General features: G+C 39.9%; 1 protein-coding gene and 1 non-coding gene across 2 annotated transcripts in view; both read left to right on the top strand.

Moving 5' to 3' along the window:
* The window catches only part of AK5 (adenylate kinase 5), a 292,207-nt gene that overhangs the window by 128,456 nt on the left and 144,353 nt on the right, over nucleotides 1-19,398 (top strand). The window contains 2 exon segments of the mRNA NM_001266348.1: nucleotides 6,544-6,634; nucleotides 13,764-13,840. Coding sequence (NP_001253277.1) covers nucleotides 6,544-6,634; nucleotides 13,764-13,840 — 168 coding nt within the window.
* Nucleotides 16,403-16,464, top strand: LOC114674997 (U7 small nuclear RNA). The gene has a single exon (XR_003726084.1). It is a non-coding gene; the product is annotated as a U7 small nuclear RNA (small nuclear RNA).

Below are 19,398 nucleotides of genomic sequence, written 5' to 3'. Positions count from 1 at the left end.
CTGTCCAGGAAGTGTGAAAAGAAAGTTTTTCAAGGTGGAGAGAGCTCCTGATATTTCAGAAGCCCCTGATAATTCAAGACTTTCCTGGGGTAAAACCATCTGGTGCTGATAATTTTTTTATTTCTAAAAATCAAACAGGCCGGGCATGGTGGCTTACACCTGTAACCCCACACTTTGGGAGGCCAAGGCAAGTGGATCACTTAAGGCCGGAGTTCAAGACCAGCCTGACCAGCATGGTGAAACCCCATCTCCACGAAAATTACAAAAATTAGCCAGGTGTGGTGGCACGTGCCTGTAGTCCCAGCCACTCGGGAGGCTGATGCAGGAGAATTGCTTGAACCTGGGAGGCAGAGGTTGCAGTCAGCTGAGATGGCACCACTGCACTCCAGCCTGGGCAGCAGAGTGAATGAGATTCCATCTCAAAAAATAAATAAAAATAAAACAGAGCCTGTAAGAGAGAAGACCCAAAGCAAGACAATCACGGGCCTAAATCAGCAAGGGCTGGAAGATGGTGATAACTTCACATAATTAAAAAGTTGGGCTTCATTTTATTCCACAGACCTTGTTATATAGAAACAACCGGCTATGCCTTGGGATCAAAATCCAGAGCAATCAAATAGAAATTACAGTGAATATGAACGAAAGGGAAAGCAGAAATAGAGAGAAGGAGGAGGAGAAGCAGGTGAAAAGAGAGGAGAAAAAGGAGAGGACATGGAATAGGAGCTGGAAGTTGAACAGGAAAAAGAAAGGAAAAGGGAAAATGAGGAACAATAGCTCAAGAAAAGACTAGTCAGCAAATCCCTCATGGACACTCTCCAGGCAAAGTTTAAATTAAACAAGTACCCCACAATACAAGAGAGCCTAGCACTCTCATTTGAATTTGGCATTACATATAAACAGATAAGTCAAAGGTTTTGTAAAAAGAGGAAGAAATACAATAAAGAAATGTCCAAGGAAAAGCATAAGGAAAGACGTAAGAGATGGGGTCTCGCTCTGTTGCCCAGAACTCCTGGTCTCGAACTCCTGCCCTCAAGCGATCTTTCTACCTTGGCCTCCCAGAGTGCTGGGATTGCAGGCGTGAGCCACTGTGCCTGGCTGAGATGTTTTATATAACACCATTCTCACTGATCATATGGAGTTCTGAAAGGATAAACAGGAAAATATTAACCACTGTTAATTCCGTGGAGTAGAACTAAATGAGGGAAGTGCAAAGAGTTCCCAAACATTCTATTTTTACCCTACTGTGGATTTAAAGCTTTTATAATGGACATTAATTGATTTTATTTAAGAAAAAAAATAAAGAAATTAGCAACCTCTGGAAAAAAAAAAATACAGTAGAAATAACACTGTGTGCCTCACCTTTCCCAGGGGTTGATGTGACATAGTGAAAGCACTTTGAAGCATTATACAGACGTGCTTTAACAGTACAAAGGGAGGTAGGGAAATAACTTTCTAACTTAGCTTTTCCCTCACTGGCTTTTCCCAAATAATGAAATAGTTCAGTAGGAAAATATAAAGGAATAAATTACTTAAATATTCTGAAATATCTTCAAGATAATAATAAATAAGAATAAAAGCTAAAGGGTTGAGGCTTCCACCTCTCACCAAGTTGGAATAAAAAAGACTAGATTTTTCTTTTCCACATGAAACAGTCAAAAAAATAAACAGAAGAAAACCTATTTAAGAAAACAGTTTTCAAGACACTGGACATCAAGCAATGAAGTGGTCCCTGGTAGAAGGGAAACAAATGCAGTGAGCCCTGTGATTGCTTCAGAGCCTGGAGATGTTTCCAGGCCACAGTGCAGGAAAAAGGAAACCCTTTGGAGGCTGGTGGACTCCAGGAGTTGAGGAGATGGAGCTGAGAGTCCAAGAAATCAAGGTGGCTAGAGTTGCAAGAAAAAAGTATCAGAGATGAGAGAGATGCACAGATAACTCTGGAAATATGCAGAGGGCCTAATCAGATATTCGGTGGCCACTTTGTGTCTGTCCTAATGATTGCCTGGTTTTCTCCCCTTGCTTTTAGACAGAAGGGCTGTGTTAACACTTACTGGAGGAGAACGGCTGCCTTTGTCTTACTATATTGATCCTATGCCACCTGGTAGGATACAAAAGTGTCAGTCATCCCAAATTCAAATCCAAGCTCTTTTGCATGCACATGAGGAAATTGCCTGATGCTGAGAAAAAAAAAAAAAAAAAAAAAAAACATCCAAAAGGATTAGAGGAAACAGTACCTGGTGCTCACACCAGGCTTGGAGTAGTGCCAGTGTCCTTCAGACAGACTGGAAAACTTTATAATTCACAAAACACTGGGGAGAGGCTTTGCTCAACAGTGGGGAATAATTAGCCCTAAACTAAACACTGCTCTGATCCAACCTAACAAATCTTAAAAGCAAGACCTGAAAGATGAAACTGTTTCCAAGTAACTAAACTACATTCCAGAACAAAGCTCAAGAATATTTATAGAAATACAAAAATATCCAGCATCCAACAAGGTCAAATTGTAAATGTCTGGCATCCAGAAAAAATTAGCAGGCATGCAAAGAAACAGGAAAATATACCCCATAATGAGGTTAAAAAAAAAAAAAAAAAAACGAAACTGACTCAGAACTGACACAAATGTTAGAATTAACAGAGAAAGACATTAAAAGTAACTGTAAGTATATTTCAGATGTTCAAAAGCTTAAATGGAGACATGGAAAATTTTTTTTAAAGGCTCAAATCAAATATTTGGAGTTGAAAACTACAATGTCTGAGATGAAGGATATCCAGGTTGGGCTTAACAATATATCCACACAATGGAATACTAATGAATAATGAAAAGGAATTAACTAAGGATATAACAACATTGATGAATCTCAGAATAATAGTGCTTAGTGAAAGAACGCAGACAAAAAAAATTACATACTGTATTATTCATTTTATGTAAAATCTAGAATTTGCAAAATAATCTGTAGTTACAGAAAGCACATAAATGGTTACCTGGGGAGAAGAGAAGGAAAAGGGATTCCAAAGGGACAAGAGGAGTCTTTGGGGGGTGATAGTATGTTAACAATTTTTATTTTTATGATGGTTTCACGGGTGTATACACATGTCAAAACTTATAATTTGTCTTTTAAAATATAATTTCAACTTTTATTTTGATTTGGGGGTACCTGTGCAGATTTGTTACCTGGGTATGTTGCATGCTGCTGAAGTTTAGAGTACGATTGATGCCATCACCCAGGTAGTGAACACAGTACCCAATAGGTAGTTTTTCAAAGCTTGTCCCCCTCCTTCCCTCCCCTCTCTAGCAGCCCCCAGTGTCTGTTGTTCTCATCTTTATCTCCCTGTGTAAACAGTGTTTAGCTTCCACTTATAAGTGAGAACATGTGGTATTTGGTTTTCTGCTTCTGTGCTAATTCACTTAGCATAATGGCTTCTAGATGTTTCCATGTTGCTGCAAAGGACATGATTTCATTCTTTTTTTATGGCTGCGTCTTATTCTCTGATGTATATGTACCACACTTTCTTTATCCAGTACACCATTGTTGGGGACCCAGGCTGATTCCACGTCTTTGCTATTGTGAATAGTGCTGTAATGAACATATGAGTGCATTTGTCTTTTTAGTAGAATGATTTATTTTCTTTGGATATATACCCAGTAATGGAATTCCTGGGTCAAATGGTCAAAGAACCTGTTTTAAGTTCTTTGAGAAATCCCCAAACTGCATTCCACAGTGGCTGAACTAATTTGTATTCCTACTGATAGTAAAAACATTTCCTTTTCTCTGCAGCCTCTGCAGCATCTTTTTTTTTGTATCTTTTAATAATAGCCTTCTGACTGGTGTGAGACGGTATCTCATTGTGGTTTTGATTTGCATTTATCTGATGATTAATGATGTGGAGCATTTTTTCAAGTCTTTTTTTGAGAAGTGTTTATGTCTTTTGCCCACTTTTTAATAGGGTTATTTGTTTTTTGCTTGTTGAATTGTTTAAGTTTCTTATAAATTCTGGATATTAGACCTTTGGGCCGGGCGCGGTGGCTCACGCCTGCAATTCCAGCACTTTGGGAGGCCAAGGCGGGCTTTGTTGGATGTGTAGTTTGTGAATATTTTCTCTCATTCTGTAGGTTGTCTGTTTACTCTGTTGGTAGTTTCTTTTGCTCTGCGAAAGCTCTTCAGTTTAATTAGGTCCCACTTGTCAATTTTTAAAACTTATAATCTGCATACTTTAAATATGTGCAGTTCATTGTATATCACTCAGAACTCAGTAAAGCTATTTTATTTTTGTTTGTCATGTTATTTATTTTTTTCTTTTTTCTTTTTATTTTTGGTTTGGGGACACATGTAAAGGTTTGTTACATAGGTAAACAGATGTCATGGAGGTTTGTTATATATATTATTTCATCACCCGGGTATTAAGCCCAGTATCTAATAGTTATCTTTTCTGTTTCTCTGCCTCCTCCCACTCTCCCCACTCAAGTAAACCCCAGTGTCTATTGATTCCTTCTTTGTGTTCATAAGTTCTTATCATTTAGCTCCCATTTACAAGTGAGGACATGTGGTATTTGGTTTTCTGTTCCTGCATTAGTTTTCTAAGGACAGTGACCTCCAGTTCCATCCGTGTTCCCATAAAAGACATGACTTCATTCTTTTTTATGGCTGCATAGTATTCCATGGTGTATATGTACTGCATTTCCTTTTTCCAGTCTGTCATTGATGGGCATTTAGGTTGATTCTATGTCTTTGCTATTGTGAATAGCGCTGCAATGAAGATTCGCGTGCATGTGTCTTTGTGGGAGAATGATTTATACTCCTCCAGGTATACGCCAAGTAATGGGATTGCTGGGTCAAATAGTAGTTTTGCTTTTATTCTTCAAGGAATTGCTGTACTGCTTTCCACAATGGTTGAACTAATTTACACTCCCACCAACACAACCTCACTACTATCTGTTATTTTTTCACTTTTTAGTAATAGTCATTCTGACTGGTATGAGATGGTATCTCATTGTGGCTTTGATTTGCATTTCTCTAATGATCAGTGATATTGAGCTTTTTTTTCATATGCTTGCTGACTGCATGTATGTCTTCTTTTGAGATGTGTCTGTTCATGTCCTTTGCCCAATTTTTAATAGGGGTATTTGTTTTACTCTTGTAAATTTGTTTAGGTTCTTTTTAAGATGCTGGATAGTAGACCTTTGTCAGATGCATAGTTTGCAAATATTTTCTCCCATTCTGTAGGTTGTCTGTTTACTCTGTTGGTAGTTTCTTTAGCAGTGCAGAAGCTCTCAAGTTTAATTAGATCCCACTTGTCAATTTTTGCTGTTGTTCCTATTGCTTTTTGTATCTTTGTCATGAAATCTTTGCCCATTCCTGTGTCCAGGATAGTATTGCCTAGGTTGTCTTCCAGGAATTTTATGGTTTTGGGTTTTACATCTAAGTCTTTAATCTATCTCGAGTTCATTTTTGTATATGGTGTAAGGAAGGAGTTCAGCTTCAATCTTCTGCATATGGCTAGTCAGTTATTCCAGCACTGTTTATTGAATAGGGAGTCTTTTCTGCATTGCTTGTTTTTGTCATAGTAAAGCTATTTTTAAAAACTAAAGAGACAAAAATGTGTTAACAAACCACTGAAAAACTCAGAAAATAGCGAATTCATAAATATAACTATGTCATTTTAAAATATTTAAAATTTTGTAAATTTTAGAGAATGGTAAAATAAATATTTAAATCTATAATTTTTGTTACATCTAAATCCGTAGAATCCATAGACTACATCTATAATACTGTATCTAGTGTAGTATCTGAAATTTGGTTTGGAGGTTTTGTTGTTGTTGTTGTTGTTGTTGTTGTTTTTGGAGACAAGAGTCTCAGTCCGTCCCCCAGGCTGGAGTATAGCAGTGCCATCTTGGCTCACTACAACCTCTGCCTCCCGGGTTTAAGTGATTCTCGTGCCTCAGCCTCCCTAGTAGCTAGGACTACAGGCATGTGCTGCCATTCCTGGCTAATTTTTTTGTATTTTTAGTAGAGATAGGGTTTTGCCATGTTGGCCAGGCTGGTCTCGAAATCCTGGCCTCAAGCAATCTGCCCATCTCGGCCTCCCAAAGTGCTAGGATTACAGGGGTGAGCCACTGCGCCCAGCCTCTTTGTTGTTTTTTCTTTGTTGTTTCATTTTGTTTTATTTTTAAACAATAAGGTTAGAACATCTTTCCTCTTACTATTTAGAACTATATATTTTCATGTTTTTCAAATTAGAAAAATGAAGTCAGAAAGCCACAAGGTAAATTTCAGTTATTTTTTCCAAATGTACCCCATAAATTAAGAAAACATTACACATTTTTTTAACCATAAGTGACTGTACATTTACTCCCTAATACTCTTCTCTGTTCGATAGGAGGTCTGGGCTTAAAACCCTCTAAATGTCTGATTAAAGACTCAAATGCTTTAATTCCTGTTGTTCTGCTTCATTAGAGATACAGTTGTGTGATGGATGCTCATTATATTTTTGAATTAACTAATTTGTGCATTCTCACATTCCAAACTTGTCTGTCCTGATTTCCCCCAGTTTGATGCCGACCGTGATGAGGATGAGGTGTTCTATGACATCAGCATGGCAGTTGACAACAAGTTGTTTCCAAACAAGGAGGCTGCAGCAGGTAAGTCACTGTGTCCTTTAGACAATAGTATGCCGTGATCACCTGCCAAATGTCTGCAGCTTTGTATTAATGGATGAAGCTCAACAAACTGCTGCAAGGTTTGAAGGATGACAAAGTCTCATACTTTCTGGTGTAAAAATAAAAGGACAAAACAAAGTGGAGACGAAGGGCTATAAATCTGTTCCTTATAGTTGCTGCTTTTCTTCCAGTCATTGCACACGTAAATTACCAGGTAGTCACAATGTAACATAGGGCTTATGTTACTATAATAGAAAAATATCTAACCTAACCCATACTTTGTACAACAATTAAAATTTACAGTATCTCCAGGACCCCCTAACTCATATGATAGGTTTCTCCCTCATTGCCTGAATAAAGCATCCCCTCCGATCTGGTAGCCACTCCCATTCCAACCCACAGCTCCTGTGTGACCCTACCTCTTCTCTTCCTACGTGCTCTTGCCTGGAACTTTGACCTTGGATACTGATGTAGAGTAATCATACTTCCTAATGTAGGCACTACTCATGGTTCTGTCCTGACCCTCCTCTCATTCTTTCCATACTCTGACGCTGAGTCAACTCATTGTCACATGTGGCTTCAAAATCAATTCCATGTGGATGACTCTCCAATCTTAGTCTCAGTCCTGACCTTCTTTCTTCTGAGTAACGACCTCAAAGGGTAAAGACCAAAAGCTTGGGGCCGTAAAGAGAAAAGGCTAAACACTTAACATTTTAAATCACCTAAAGGTAGCTTCAAAGAGAGACAGAATTACAAGAGTAAGGTGGTAATCTTTCTGGGCAGACCCACAGAACACAGGTAACTGATGTAAACTCATCTGCCTAACTTTCTGATGAGATTTATAAAAAGTTGGCCTATTGCAGGAAAGATGAAATATTGAGAATCATGTAAGATTATGAAAACATGACTACAGCTGTTCTGAAAAATACTATGACTCCTGTGCTTTTCAAGTTAATATTTTATTTAGAAGATGCTTTAGAAACCTGTAATCCCAGCCCTTTGGGAGGCTGAGGCAGGCGGATCACGAGGTCAGGAGATAGAGACCACGGTGAAATGCCATCTCTACTAACAACACACACACAAAAAAAATTAGCCGCGCGCGGTGGCAGACGCCTGTAGTCCCAGCTACTCGGGAGGCTGAGGCAGGAGAATGGCGTGAACCTGGGAGGCAGAGCTTGCAGTGAGCCTAGGTCGCGCCACTGCACTCCAGTCTGGGCAACAGTGCGAGACTCCGTCTGAAAAAAAAAAAGAAAGAAATGACTACCTCTAATGCCAAATATCTAACTGCTAGATATCCTCAGTTTGCTAATGCAGTGGGATGGAGGGGCTGATTTAAGCCGCCCCTTCTTTGGGACGCCCAGCACTGTGTGATGTTTCTCCACTAGAGAGCCTTGTGCCCTGCGGTGATGCAACTGTGCTGGTTTTTGTACCAATAGGAAACTGCCTGAGGACAGGTGCTGCGTCCTCGTTCTCTTTAGGTCCCCTTGGTCAAGTGCATAGTGCCTGAGCCTTAGCGGCAGTTTCCAGGTGTCTACTTTCTCCTCTGTGTACCTCAGAGCTCATAAACAGAAGACTCTGTGCTTACAGCCTCAACTCCCGCTAACTCTTCCGCCCCTGAGACCTCCTGAAAGCTGGTTTCTGCTTCAGCCTTAGAATAAAACTGTTTCCTCTAAAACAGCCCTTGGTGAATAAAGTGCGGTAAACTAGAAGTAAAGGGTGCCTCCCCTACAGGAGGCAGATACTGTGTAGCTCCAGGGTACCGTCACTGTTAGGGAACAATGGTGAAATCTCCTGTTGATGACTCACTCAATAAATAAGCCATATCCATGGCCTCTGCTCTGTGAATTGTCAGCCTCCAGGTTTGGTCCCTCCACTGTTTTTTTCTCTCTCAAGTCTTTCTGCAGAATCTCAGCTGCTCCACAGCTCCCATATCGCCTCCTATGAATGGCATCCAATTCTCTTTCTCTCACCTCGACCTTTCTCCGGGGAGCCAGGCAGAAGCGTTCTTGCCCTCACACTCCACACTGATCATCATTCCGCGGGGGCACCTTGGGAATCCAAACCTTTGTCTCTATTCCCACCGCAGTCACCAAACGCTTTGTCATTCCTCATCCCTGGCCTCTCCTGTCCGTCATGAATCTCCTGCTGCCATGGGGATCTTCACAGAATGCAGCTCTAATCATTCTGCCTTTCTGAAACAAACAAACAAACAAAAAACCCAAAAAACCTTCAATGACACCTGCAGGCTGGCCACCGGTACCCTTAGCACGGAAGAAAGCCCCAAAATCCTTTTCTTTCCTGAAGTGGTCCTGTTACTGCAACAACATCACCTCCCCCATGTCACCGGCACCAGCTTCCCCCAGTTCCCTGAATACCTCAAGTTCCTTCCTGCCTTAGGCAATTTCCACCTGCTCTTCTCTCTGCTTAGAAAACGCCTCTCCTCATTTGCATCCCTTCACTCTCCCAACCCCATAGAGCCCCATCCTGCACCTGGCCAGATTCTATTTTGTGCCTCAGGGTAAACGTGGTGTTTTTCTCAAGGAGACTTCCTCAGACCCCACCCCAGACTAGATTAGGCCCTTGAATAGCACCCTGTGACCCACAGGTGTACCAGGACTTTTCTTAGAGACTACCATTGCTCTGATGGTCGGCTTCTTCAAGGCCTGTCTGCAGTGTCTCCCCCTCGATGGAGCCCTCCACTAACACTTACTAGCAAAGCCATCTGGCTGCATCACTCAACTGCTCTGGGCCTCCATCTCCTTATCTATAAAGAGGGGATAATAATAGCAGCTACCCCAGAGGATTGTCCTGAAGAATAAATGGTTTCTGTGTGCAAAGTATGTGGCTTTCACATTGAAAAGGCTATTTGTGAGTTCCTGTCTTTGCGGTGGATTTGAGGGCTCATGGGAAGAAACCACATCTTACACAATACAACTTTTCCCCCTTTTCCTGGGTCTACTTCTGCTGTCTTCTCCCTCTCTGCCTTCCTCCCTGCCCCAACCCTGTCCTGGAGTCACTGAAAAACTCCCTGCTTCCCCTTCTTACCCAGGACAGCCCACCAACACCCAGATCCCTCAAAGAGTTCTCGTCCCAAATACCATCAGGATATTTTTCCAAGTAAATACAGTGCTCTTCCCACACATTGTAATGAACCCTTTCCATGCCTGTGGAATTCGAGCTGGACTGTCAGTGCTTAATGCAGGTCAGGCACTTATAGGAGACATTTAATGTTTGTAGCGTGGATCAATGAGAGCAAGAACTGTAAAGGTAAAGTGGACGTGTCGTTTCATTTTTACTCATTTGGTACATATGCATTGAACGCATGTACCTTCTAAGTTTTGTTCTTAGATTCAGAGATGAAACACAACCCTTACAGTTTAATTTTCGTTAAAATTAAACTATAACGAAACTGTTAACGAAAATTAAACTGTAAGCTACCCTGAGAGAGACAGGACAAGGGAGAAACTGCTTTCCGCAGAGGGTGCAGTTTAAGGGTTGGAGGAGTTTTATTCACAGACACCCTTCACTGCTTAAGAAGCTCTGCAATTGTAAGAGTGTCTTTATGGGGTACTCAAAGTGGGAGGAGGATTTTCCTACAACTTGCAGTTAAAGACCCACTAGGAGGCTGGCCGGGCGCAGTGGCTCAAGCCTGTAATCCCAGCACTTTGGGAGGCCGAGACGGGCAGATCACGAGGTCAGGAGATTGAGACCATCCTGCCTAACCCGGTGAAACCCCGTCTCTACTAAAAAAATACAAAAAACTAGCCGGGCGAGGTGGCGGCGCCTGTAGTCCCAGGTACTCGGGAGGCTGAGGCAGGAGAATGGCATAAACCTGGGAGGCGGAGCTTGCAGTGAGCTGAGATCCGGCCACTGCACTCCAGCCTGGGCGACAGAGCGAGACTTCGTCTCAAAAAAAAAAAAAAAAAAAAAAATCCACTAGGAGGAAAAACATATGAAATGTTGTCCCAGAAAGTCATATGGTTAGCCTCTGATACCTCTAAAGCCAATTTGTATCATCTTCCCACTGAAATTTAAGGAGCCAACTTGAAAATAATATTTCCAAAGGCCATTCTAAAACTGGTAGCCCTGGGTGCTTCCTCTGGGGTTCTGTATTTCAGCTCATACCTTTCTCTGTCATCTATAGAAAGAATATTTTTAAGTATGAAAAGAAATTGAAAAATTCAAACTAGGGGGAAATGAAAGCTACATGATCACTTTTTCATAACATCCTAATTTTGCTGTCTTTTTTGAGTAACGAGATCATTGCAGTTGTTTTATGTGTTAAATTATTCAATGAAAGAAGGCAGTAATGTGTACATTTGTCTGTATTTTCCCTCTATTTTGTGTGTCAAACCTTAGACTGTTACTAAAGGTCCTATTTCCAGCAAACCCAGAAACCAAGGCTAAAAGAAAATGAAAGCCATTCAATCATTATCCAAGCTGATAATGATATCCTTTGTCTGTTGCCTCCTATGATATATTAATACTGTTGCTAGGAGTAACAATGTTTCAAGAAATTTCATCCCTGATGATACAATATAATTCCTGTGAAAAGCATTTTATTACGACAGAGCAAGACTCCGTCGAAAAAAGAAAAAAAAAAATTTATTAGGAAATCCAATCTCTTCTTACTTATAAGCATGAAGCTTTCTTTTAAACAAAGGTCTTGTCATTCTACCATTGCTGAAGGTAGTTTTCTAATTATCTTGCTGTGTTTTCAAGTATTCACGTGTAATATCTGTTAACTGAGTTGTTTAAGAGCCCTTCACGTTGTCCTTTTTGAAAACAATGGAAAGAATGGTTTCTAATTAAATAAAATAAGTAGGACGCAGGTACTAAAAGCACCTCTATGTTTAATAAGATTTCACGTTCAAATCACAGTACTCACTCTGCATGAATCACTGTAAATACAGGTGAAGCGAAGGTATCATTTGAATCCAATAGCTATCACCACTTCCACTAGTCAGTGGCAGATAATAATCATAGTATGCAAGTAATGAAAGCCAGCTAAAATTTGTGTTATCTTTAATGATGCTGTCAATAGCATTGATTGCTACCAGCTTGAATGAGACTCCTTAATTCCACTTCTGATTCTTCCATTTCCACAGCCACCCTGTGACCTGCATCATCATCAACTATTCACTGTTCCTCATCTTCTCAGCACATAGACTTGGCAGTATGCTCCTCCAGGTCCTTTCCTGTAGAGCACTGTAGCAAAAGGGGGATCTGTATAAACCCATAAACCCATTTTGATTGCCCCTGCTTAGAATTTGGAGTCAGCATGGTGTGTTAGAAAGACAGTAGGAGCTACTGGCTCTGCCTTTGGTCTCAGGCTCTTTCTACATGACGTAGGCCAAGTTTTCTAACTTCTCTGCATCTCATTTTCCTCTTTTCTAAAATGAGAAGTGGGATCCTGTGAAATATACATTGAAAATAATGGCAAAAACCACAATTTCTTTTGCACCGATCTGATAGTTCTAAAATGTCTATTATCTTATAATATATATATAAAATATATATAAATATAATGTATAAAAATATATATATATTTTTTTTTTTTCTGATACTTACTGCCTCACAACATAAGTGCAAACTGACCTTCAAACTGGGCTTTAAGACAGCTAAGTATTTTGGCCCCAAGATACATCTTGCAAAATTCTTTATTTGAAAAAAATACCAAAAGTTCAAGGTAGAAAAATTATATATAATCCCACTAATTTCAAAATATGTATGTAAATTAAAGCTTCCCACCTCTCCCTTCTGATCTCTGTTAACAGCATGGTGGATATTCTTGCCAACTCCATTCTAGCAACCACCTTATGAACAGTGGTCTGGCAAGGGCTGTGCAGACAGTGTGACTAGCATCACCCAGCGTTGTTCTGAACACACTTATGCAACTCTTAGTGGCAACTCTATGATTACTTTTCCAAAGTGGTTTGATGGTTTAATATGTCCATTTTGAAAAACTTTGTCATCCTTTAAAAAAATGTAAAGACGTAAACACAGTAAACACTGGCATTGTAATGGCTATTACTTTGTCAAGTTGGTAGACAGCAGGGACAATGATAAGAGAAGAGAAGGGAGAAAAAAGAGAAGAGATGAGAAAAGACTGTGTAAGGACATACCCCGACTCATTTTGAAAGAAAATATGAAAGCAACATCGGGGACAGGTCTATATCTGAGAAGTGTATGAGATGCTTAACATTTTTTTTAAATTTATATTCATTATGCATTACTCATTGCATATTCTGACTAAGAATTATTTGCCAAGGCCTAGTTTACAGTGAAACAATGTTTTTTCACAGGATATATAATATTTTATGGGCAGCACTGAATTCAGTCTTTCTGGGTAGTTAGATGATATATATTTCCCAGCAGGAAAGAGTTATTAAATAAGAATGATGAATCAGTTGTGCTTCAGAAGTCCCACTGTAAAAATTACCAGTTTAAGTCTGAGCCTTGGGGATTAATGGGTGAGTGATTTAATGAAACCTGCAGTACCTAAGGGAAATAATCTCTCTATTCATACATTAAGTTAACCTGATTTTTCTTACCTTCAGCAACTAAGATGACCTGAAGGCTTGAGGAAAAACTCAAGTTTTCATGGAGTAAGCAAACTTAGCCCTTCCTATTTCTGGAAGCCCCTTAGTCTCCTCCCACTCTGTACTTTGCTCATGGTGTTCCTTCTACTTCCATTGTTATTGCAAATCCTGAAACTGCTCCCCCTCCTGGACAACCTGCATTTACCGTCAAAATTCAGGATCATAGATTAGTACCTGAAGAATAATCTTAATTAACTCCACCATCATCTCTACTACTATTCAGAATCAGTAGCTCACTCTCTTGGGTTGCTGAACCTTTAGTAATAACCTCTTGTTGATAAATTATTCTTCCTCACAGTATTTTCTTCTTCTTAAGGATGTAGAGAGTGCCCAGAGTCTCTGCATTTTCAATCTCCAGCAAAACATTGTACCTGGCAGATGAGAAGAGTCCAGAAATATTTGTGAATTTAATGTAACATAGGAAAATATGGAAACCTAGTGAGAGACGGTTTGCTTTAGAAACATACATGACAACCTCTATCCACTTATCTTTTCTTTCCTAATCTTAGGTTCAAGTGACCTTGATCCTTCGATGATATTGGACACAGGAGAGATCATTGATACAGGATCTGATTATGAAGATCAGGTAATTAAAATCTAAAAATAGTTCTTTATTTAAATGTTTTTAAGTTGAACCTTTGTTTTATGAAAATTTGAATTATAAAAACGCATTTTGTGAAATATATACAGATAACTGATAACATATTACGTGATAAATTACAGTAGTCTACAGCTTTCATTCACTAAGTTTGGCTTCTTGACGCTCCCTTATCCAAAGATCCAAAACACAGTGAATTAAAGAAAGGTTTATCATCGAAAGTTAACATGGGATAGAAATGAGGTTCTCTTGCCCAAGAATTTGCCTGTGTCTCTATCCCTTCCCACTAATAAACTAATAATATTTACTGAGCATCAGCTACAGGTTCAGGGCTCTGCTATTTTATTGCTAACTGTATTAGTCCATTTTCAAGCTGCTGATAAAGACATACCAGAGACTGGGCAGTTTATAAAAGAAAGAGGTTTAATGGAGAACTCACAGTTCCACATGACTGGGGACACCTCACAATCATGGCGGAAGGCAAGGAGGAGCAAGTCACGTCTTACATGGATGGCAGCAGGCAAACGGAGAACTTGTGCAGGGAAACTCCTGATTTTGAAACCATGGGATCTTGTGAGACCCATTCAGTATCAGAACAGTATGGAAAAGACCCGCCCCCATGATTCAGTCATCTCCCACTGGCTCCCTCCCACAACTTGTGGGAATTATGAGAGCTACAAGATGAGATTTGGGTGGGGACACAGAGCCAAACCATATCACTAACCTGTGGAAGGGAATGATGACCAAGGAAAGCACAGCCAATAAGTTAAATACATTTTCTCTTTAAATAAAACTGAAGACATTTTTCTGGGTCATTTTCCTCTCAGCAGAAGAACTCTCTCTGCTGCTATATTTTAATGAACCAAAATAGTTGGCAAATGAGCCAACCCCCTAATTAGGCTTTATTTTTAAAAAAGAAAAATGTACAAAACTTTCTTCTGCCTCTCATCAGTGCTCCTCAGCAATGGCTAAAAGCCAAGTGAACATGTTCTTGGGGGAAGTTTTGTTCCCATCTTTAACTAATATTCATCACAAGTAAAGCAAACAGATCTGGCCAATGTCCCCATGTAATGGCTGGCTGTATATTTCATATACATATTCAGAAGCTATTTTCTTGAGTATAAAGTTCTTTCCTTATAGCACAAGGAAAGAAGATGATGTTGGCACGTGCTATAATAGCTACACATGTTTATAGTAATTTTTAACATCTATTAAGCACTTACTACATGCAAAATGTTGTGCCGAGTTTCTTATATTAACTCACCAATTCTTCACAACATCTCTAGAAAGTAGGAATTATTATCTCTATATCACAGACAAAAAAAGAGGGACTAGAAGAGTAATTTACCCAAGGTTATATAAATAGTTTCACAGTAGGGATGTGAATTTAGGGCACATTCTCTAGCATACTCAAGACTGGGCAATTTACAAAAGAAAGAGGTTGTACTGCATCTGCCACAAGGTACTGCTTTCCATCCTAGCCTCCAAAGACAGGCCATTCAATGATATGTATTTGGAGCCTTTTCAGTTGCGGACCCATAAGACCCCAGCAGAGGCTAATGTAAAACAACTACTTACAATCTAAAATTACAGACTGCACAAAGAAATGATCCACAACAAGGAAGTCAGCTAGTTAAAGAAATGGAAGACTCCACATCCCCAAGAACTAGAAAGAACAGAAAAATCTAAAAGAAATCATAGTATAAGGATATCCAAAATATTGAAAGGGAAGATTAGAAGCCATGAAACAAATACATGAACAAATGGAAAAAAAGAAAGAAAAAGGGAAGAAACAGGCATTATAGGCACATACAAAAATATTGTCATTGAAATAGAAATTCAATTAACAGTTGAATAGTAGACTAGATGCAGCTAAAAAGGGACTTAATGATAGAGTAGAGGAAATTGCCATAGAATAAAACACAGAGCTAAATAGTTGTCAAATATGAGAAAGAACTTAGGAGACATCAAGGATAAAATGATTGGTTCAACATATTCTAAAAGGAATTCCAGAACGAGAGAATGGAGGGGATGGAGCCAAGGTTATATTTTAACAGATAATAGTTGAGAATTTTACAGAGATGAATAAGACAAGTCCCAGTCCCAAGATAGAAGGAACATATCCAGTCTTGAGCAGGATTTTTTTAAATCCTCATCTATTCTTTTTTCATTTAGTCATTCAACAAGTATTAATTGGACACCGACTGTGTAACAGTTTCTGTTTAGGCACTTAGAATATAATTACATAAAACAAGCAAGGGCTGTTGTGGCAAGGAGTTAACATCAGAGTGGGGAAGATAGAGAGTAAACAATAAACATAGTAAATTAGTCAGTTTTCTACACTGTCAGAGGTGATAAACTCTATGAGAAAAGAAAGTAGAACAGGGTAACGGGGTTAGGAATGCTGGGGGAGGAACAGATTACCGCATTAATCAGGATGGTCTGTATTAAATGGTATGCCCTCATTAAAGAGGTGAGATTTGAGCAGTGACTTAAAATATAAATCATCAGAAGATGGAAGAGAAACCTAAAATATTAAAAGTGAAAATATAGTGTTACAGCTCTTTTAGAATTTGTCTAGCAGGTTTTCTAGTTTTTGCTGGAAAGCCCAGAAAAAAAAAAATTCTTTTAAAAAACTAAAAAGTGAAAATGTAATTCCTATAAAGCAATGACAATTTTGTTTGCAGCAGATTAAATGAAACAAAAGCTTGCATTTATTTAGCACCTATTCTAAACCAGGAATGTGTTTTATGGTTTACATGCATTATTGCTGATCCTTACAATAACTCAGGAAGTAAGCTCTGTTAATCCCTAATTTACTGCCAAGGAAATTGAAGCTCACAAAAGTTAGCTGACTTCCCAAGACCATAAAGCTAGCAAGCTGTAGAGTCAGGAATCAAACTTTGATTTGCCTGGCACCAAAATCTATTCTCCACTTTCCCCACTCCAATAAAGCCATTAACAAGATCGCTAGTAATCTTTTGCCAATTCCAGTTAACCCTTTTTAGTTATCTTTCTTGACCTTTGCTGCATTTGACACTGTATACTAGGGATCACCACACTTCTTCTGCAAAGGACCAGATAATGTAAATATTTTAGGCTTTGTGGGCCCATATGGTATTTGTTGCATCTACTCAAACTCTGCCATCGTTGAGCAAAAGCAGCCATAACAATATGTAAATGAATGTGGCTTTGTTGCAGTAAAACTTTATTTGTGGATACTGAAATTCAAATTCCATATAATTTTCATGTCATTTATTTTGACCATTTAAAAATGTAAAATTCATTCTTGCTGAAAGGTCGTATAAAAATAGGCAGCAGGGTGCATTTGACTCCTGTCGTGAACCATTCCCCCATTCCTGACATTCTTTCCATTAACTTTCAATATTTCTAGAGCTTTTAATACTGGTCTGTGTACTTCATATTTATTACCTCATTTTATCCTCAGACAACTATATTATTATTATCCCAATTTTACTGATGAGGAATCTGAGGCACAGAGAAATTAAGAATTTTACCCAAGGTCACACGGTTGACAAGAGGTAAAGCCAGGATTCAAAAGGTAGAGCTAGGATTCAAATCCAGCTGTGTGACTCCAGAGCCAAGAGCAGGAAAGATAGGCTAGTTTGTGCTGGTATAATTAATAAAACTCAAAATCTGAGAACTTTCCTTCCAGAGTTCCTTTTACATGTGACCTCCAAAGGGATAATGAATGGGAAGGAGAACTTGAGGAAGATTCACCTGCATTTAATTGCACATTACCTCATCTCACATTCAGTAGCAACCCTAGTCACTGGCTCTACCTAGTTGCAAAGAGGCTGAGAAATGGAGCTTATTTATGTGCCCAGGAAGGGAGAGATGGGCTTGGTGAGCACCAAGCCAGTCTCAGCCACAAAGCTTCTGCTCCTAACCACAGGCTGCGGCACCTGCCTCCATGTGATCCTTCCCTCTTAGTTCTCGCTTCATTCATTCTTGGTTTCCTTGCTGAACTCCTCTCCATCAGTCCATTATTTAACTGTGGACACTCGCCAGCATACTGACCATGGCCCCTTCTCTCCTAACTGCACATGTTCTCCTATGAGAGGCTCAGTCACATGGTTTTGACTTCACTTAGAGCTTCCTGGTGAGCTCCTGTTGCATATGTCTGACTACTAAGTAACACCAGTTGGATTTCCCATGTGCGTCTTGAATTCAACATGTCCAAAACCATGCTCACCATCTTCCCCCACAAAATCTGTTCTCCCTTCTGTTCTTCCTATTTCTGTGAATGATACCACCATTCTCCAGCTGCCCAAGCCAGACACAAGGGCGTCTTCCTAGCCTCCTTCCTTTCTCTCTCTTCCTACATCAGTTTGATCAGAAGCTACTCAGTTCTCCTCTGCAGGAGTTGCTGCTCCCACTCCACTGCACGTGCTTTGGTTCACACTCTCAGCCTTCCTCCCTGGGACCATGGGGCCAGCCTCCTAACCAGTCTCCTTCCCTCAGTCTGCTCACCCATCAAATTATCTTCCTGAAAGCACATACAATCATGGCATTCCATGGCTTAAAACTTTTCTTGGCTCTTCATCGATTTCAGAATTAAACTGGAATCTCTTAGAAGATTCATAGAAACTTTCAAATCTGAATATGACCACTACATTTTTCTCCAAACTCATCCATTGCCAGTTATCAAAACACACTGACTGCTCCAGCCACACAAAGCCATTCTCAGTTCCCTCCAATGGATCATGTTTGCACAGTCCCTTTTCTTTATATGGAAGCTTCCCCAACCCTATTGCTTCTGTCTCATGTGACCTCTACTCATGCAACATCAGGACCAAGCTTCCCCTCTGGGAAACACTTCTCTTGTCACAGGATTGGTTCACCTTCTCAGGGGGCCCGTGATACTCTGTGGTGCAATGTTACCTTGCATTTCAGGTACTCTCTTCTGCTCTCTGTATCCTCAGTGCCCGCCATGGAGCCTGGCATATGGCATACGCTCAATAAATGCCCATTTGTTTAAAGCCAAGAACATGAATTCCAGTTCTTCTACTTAATATGTGATGTTTTTATCTTACGGAGCCCCTTTTGAGCCTCAGTTTTCCCTTCGAGAAAATGGTGGTGACAATCCCTCTTAGAAGTACTGTTGACTGGGCACAGTGGCTCACGCCTGTAATCCCAGCACTTTGGGAGGCCAAGGCGGGTGGATCATGAGGCCAGGAGATCGAGACCATCCTGACTAACATGGTGAAACCCTGTCTCCACTAAAAATACAAAGCAAAAACAAAAAATTAGCCGGGCATGGTGGAGGGCATCTGTAGTCCCAGCTACTCAGGAGGCTGAGGCAGGAGAATGGCGTGAACCCGGGAGGCAGAGCTTGCAGTGAGCCGAGATCACGCCACTGCACTCCAGCCTGGGAGACAGTGAGACTCCATCTCAAAAAAAAAAAGAAGTACTGTTGTCAGAGGTAGGGAGTGCAGGGTACCTTGTACAGAACAAATGCTGCATAAATGTGAGTTCCCTACCCTCCCTCCTTCAAATATGACTGAACTTTTCAAGATAGCCTT

This window comes from Macaca mulatta, chromosome 1 (assembly GCF_049350105.2).
Source record: "Macaca mulatta isolate MMU2019108-1 chromosome 1, T2T-MMU8v2.0, whole genome shotgun sequence".
In the NCBI taxonomy this organism is placed as follows: Eukaryota; Metazoa; Chordata; class Mammalia; order Primates; family Cercopithecidae; genus Macaca; species Macaca mulatta.
The sequence above is the reverse complement of the archived record's forward strand: the minus strand, read 5'-3'. Positions and strand labels throughout refer to the sequence as shown.